Genomic DNA, 4,698 nt, shown 5'->3' with positions numbered 1-4,698 from the left:
TCACTCGACCACCTCAAGGCCGAGCACCTATGGGACCAGCTTACTGCCGAGCTGACCATTCCTACACGCCGTACCACACGGACGTACCATGCTTTGCGACGGACCAATACCTTGATCCACAAGAAGTCATGAATGTCGATGTCAATGAAAAATATTTCTATGACAATCGAAAACCAGTCACTTCAAGGAGCTCTCACACTGAAGACAAGCTCATGAAGATGATAGAAGAACTTATATCAAGTCAAGAGGAGGCTGATAAAGTTTTTAATGCTAAGCTGGATAAGATGAGCATTGAGTTTGGAGCCAAACTCGAGACTATCACCAAGGACGTTACACGCTTGGAGGAACAAATCAATGCTGTCAACAATCAAGTCTTAAACAACACGGAGTATATTGATGATGGCCGAACAAAGATTATCAATTTGGGTTACACCATTGACACCATCGAGAGCCGTTTAGAGTGGAAGGTAGAAGCCCTACTTAACAAATACGGTGAGTGCAACAACTGGAGTGATGATCAACTATATCAACCTGCTGATGCTGAAGAAGAATATAGAGCCTCATGTGATGATCCAACCGATCCTAACAAGTCCAAGGAGTGGACTAGAGAAAAAGATTACCCAACCGATGAGGAAGAAGATTATTTCAAGGAGAGAGCTATAGAATATGAAGATTTGCCTATGGAGAATGATGAGTCCTATGATCTATCATCTGCTAAAAAAGATGGAGAAGAAGAGCTCAAAGACTTCTACTGTTGCATGACATATCAGTTCCCTAATGAAGAAGGTACCGAAAATTTTAATTTTTGACAACACCAACATCAAGGAGAAGCTTTCTACCGAGGTAACCCTAGAACTCGACCATCTCCAACTCCATATGATGTTTATGAAGATTGGGAACCTGTCCTAAGTCACCGTCCAAGTCGCTTTCAAAGACCTTATCCAAGGAGAGCCGCAACCAATTTAAACCGCTCACACCAATACCGAGATCCTTTCCGACTCCCAAACCGAGTCTACCAAGACAATTTTCGTGAGTCTACTCAACAAAAAGCTGAAGATGAGATGATATTGAACTTTATAAGTCGGATGACAAACACTCTAGATGAGACTATGAAGATGATACATGGAAATCTCGACAAAATCCATTCGTATCTATCGGGAAGAATGGATGAATTTGCTGTTGAAGTTAGAATAGTAGAGGAGGAAAATTTTGAAACTGCTGAAGCCTTTGAGAGGAAGCTCCTTTTTCTTGAAGAAGGAAAAGTTCAACAATCAAAGGAGATAAGGGAGAATGCTAAGGATGTTAGCGATTGCAACTTGAAGATTAAAGCCTTGGAGAGCCGTTACTGCAACAATTCCAAAGCCATTCTTAACAAGACCCTCGACCTTTGAAACCATATGGAGAAGTATGAAGAGAGAGATAAGAGAACCGAAACCAAAGTGGAAAAGATTGGTAAACAAGTTGATACCTTGGGAGACACTCTAACCGAAGAGTTCACTAGTTTTCTTGTTCCACTACTTGAGTCTAACATTGGAGCTAAGCAAGCTGCTATGGAAAAGAGGATCAAGTCTCTTGAGGAGAATCTAGAAAGCTCAATCTCGTGTGTTGCTGGACACAAGAAGGAAGAAGATCAATCCGACAAGGAGGAAGAAGAAGAAGAAAAGGAAATCCTACTCGAAAAAGGAAAACATTCATTTTCTTTTACTTCAAGACAAGAAGATTTCGTGGAGAACAAACCACAAGGTAGCCTTATTCATCCTCCACAACANTGAGGTAACCCTAGAACTTGACCATCTCCAACTCCATATGATGTTTATGAAGATTGGGAACCTGTCCTAAGTCACCGTCCAAGTCGCTTTCAAAGACCTTATCCAAGGAGAGCCGCAACCAATTTAAACCGCTCACACCAATACTGAGATCCTTTCTGACTCCCAAACCGAGTCTACCAAGACAATTTTCGTGAGTCTACTCAACAAAAAGCTGAAGATGAGATGATATTGAACTTTATAAGTCGGATGACAAACACTCTAGATGAGACTATGAAGATGATACATGGAAATCTCGACAAAATCCATTCGTATCTATCGGGAAGAATGGATGAATTTGCTGTTGAAGTTAGAATAGTAGAGGAGGAAAATTTTGAAACTGCTGAAGCCTTTGAGAGGAAGCTCCTTTTTCTTGAAGAAGGAAAAGTTCAACAATCAAAGGAGATAAGGGAGAATGCTAAGGATGTTAGCGATTGCAACTTGAAGATTAAAGCCTTGGAGAGCCGTTACTGCAACAATTCCAAAGCCATTCTTAACAAGACCCTCGACCTTTGAAACCATATGGAGAAGTATGAAGAGAGAGATAAGAGAACCGAAACCAAAGTGGAAAAGATTGGTAAACAAGTTGATACCTTGGGAGACACTCTAACCGAAGAGTTCACTAGTTTTCTTGTTCCACTACTTGAGTCTAACATTGGAGCTAAGCAAGCTGCTATGGAAAAGAGGATCAAGTCTCTTGAGGAGAATCTAGAAAGCTCAATCTCGTGTGTTGCTGGACACAAGAAGGAAGAAGATCAATCCGACAAGGAGGAAGAAGAAGAAGAAAAGGAAATCCTACTCGAAAAAGGAAAACATTCATTTTCTTTTACTTCAAGACAAGAAGATTTCGTGGAGAACAAACCACAAGGTAGCCTTATTCATCCTCCACAACATCTCGACGTGAAGGAATCTGCTCAAGCCACCGAAGAACATCAAAAGTATTTTTTGAGAAATAAGCCACAAGTTCTGATGGAGACCAAGAACCTTACACCCGATTCGCAAGAGATTTCTCAAGGAGAAGAAGTTTCGGTCCTTACCAAGGATTGTTTTGCTGTAACAACTCTTGAAGCCTCACCACCACACGACATCTCACATATAGGAGAAGAAGGATCAACACCCCATGTCGCTTGTAACACTATCACAACCTTCAAAGGAGTCCAACCTTTGCAAGAACTTGAAGAAGGGGAGATCTATGAAGAAGAAGATGAGCCATTCGAGGGAACACAGTTACAAGATCAACCACGTTGTCTCACCCTCTTGAACAACCGCTGGTACCCACGCACGATAAGCCTAAGAGATCTAGGTGATTTCAACCGAGCAGTTGGGAGACTTCCCTAAGGTACCACTTTCGTAAAAGCTTGTTCTATTTATCATATTGACCGATTCTTTCTTGAGAGTTGTGAGTCAAGGAAAGAGATGAAAGAGATCTATGATCAAGCCTTACACTATCCACAGCCGTTCAACACACTACACAAAGTGGAGAGCCTTGGCCGATTCCTCATCACTTGTTCTATCAATGGAGTTACATTCGAAGATGCATTATGTGATTCTGGTTCATGTATCAACATCATGTCAACCGATGCTGCAAGGAAGATTGGCTTGAGACACCTACAACCCTCAGACATACGCATAGGACTCGCCAACTCCTCATTCACAATACCCGACGGAATGGTGCGAGACATTCATGTGAGAGTTGGAATCTGCAATGTTCCAACCGATTTTCAAGTCATCAATGCTGAGAAAGGGAGGTTTACACCACTTATCCTTGGAGGAGCATTCCTAGCCACAGCCGGAGCCGTCATGGACTGGCCTAACCGAAGAATGACTCTCACCAACGTCAATGGAGATATTTTCTATGAAGCTAAACCATTCAACCCACCTACTCGAAGGTGTAGAGAAGAAGACTATGCAAGAGAGCCACCTGATGCCTTTGATGGAGGAAGATCCAAGAGAGCTTGTCTAAGGACAACTCACTCTCCTAACCATGCTTGAGAAAGCAACCAAAGTCGAGCCAACGACGTTAAACAAGTGCGCTTGTTGGGAGGCAACCCAAGCTAGTAAGTTTTTATTCTTAGGATTTATTTTCTTTTACTATTGATATTTTTGCATTTTAGTTTCAGNATCTATGATCAAGCCTTACACTATCCACAGCCGTTCAACACACTACACAAAGTGGAGAGCCTTGGCCGATTCCTCATCACTTGTTCTATCAATGGAGTTACATTCGAAGATGCATTATGTGATTCTGGTTCATGTATCAACATCATGTCAACCGATGCTGCAAGGAAGATTGGCTTGAGACACCTACAACCCTCAGACATACGCATAGGACTCGCCAACTCCTCATTCACAATACCCGACGGAATGGTGCGAGACATTCATGTGAGAGTTGGAATCTGCAATGTTCCAACCGATTTTCAAGTCATCAATGCTGAGAAAGGGAGGTTTACACCACTTATCCTTGGAGGAGCATTCCTAGCCACAGCCGGAGCCGTCATGGACTGGCCTAACCGAAGAATGACTCTCACCAACGTCAATGGAGATATTTTCTATGAAGCTAAACCATTCAACCCACCTACTCGAAGGTGTAGAGAAGAAGACTATGCAAGAGAGCCACCTGATGCCTTTGATGGAGGAAGATCCAAGAGAGCTTGTCTAAGGACAACTCACTCTCCTAACCATGCTTGAGAAAGCAACCAAAGTCGAGCCAACGACGTTAAACAAGTGCGCTTGTTGGGAGGCAACCCAAGCTAGTAAGTTTTTATTCTTAGGATTTATTTTCTTTTACTATTGATATTTTTGCATTTTAGTTTCAGGTTTATAAAAAAAAAAACACAAAAAAAAAATAGAAAACAGAAAAGCCAAAAAAGAAGGAAGAAGAAGTACCCATGGA

At 42.0% G+C, this 4,698-nt stretch overlaps 1 protein-coding gene across 1 annotated transcript; it reads left to right on the top strand.

The window, feature by feature from the left end:
• On the top strand, nt 2,328-3,797 carry LOC104748696. The gene is made up of 3 exons (XM_010470299.1): nt 2,328-2,530; nt 2,642-3,076; nt 3,215-3,797. Exons 1-3 carry the CDS (start codon nt 2,328-2,330, stop codon nt 3,795-3,797), a joined length of 1,221 nt encoding a protein of 406 aa, XP_010468601.1.

Source organism: Camelina sativa, chromosome 15, assembly GCF_000633955.1.
Source record: "Camelina sativa cultivar DH55 chromosome 15, Cs, whole genome shotgun sequence".
Classification (NCBI taxonomy): domain Eukaryota; kingdom Viridiplantae; phylum Streptophyta; class Magnoliopsida; order Brassicales; family Brassicaceae; genus Camelina; species Camelina sativa.
This window is presented reverse-complemented; position numbering and strand designations above follow the sequence as displayed.

Coding starts and splice junctions, on each gene's coding strand:
- LOC104748696 (XM_010470299.1), top strand. CDS start 2,328: ATGGAGAAGTATGAAGAGAGAGATAAGAGAACCGAAACCAAAGTGGAA. Junction 2,531..2,641: donor AATCTAGAAAGCTCAATCTC/GTGTGTTGCTGG, acceptor TTTTACTTCAAG/ACAAGAAGATTTCGTGGAGA. Junction 3,077..3,214: donor ACCCTCTTGAACAACCGCTG/GTACCCACGCAC, acceptor TTGTGAGTCAAG/GAAAGAGATGAAAGAGATCT.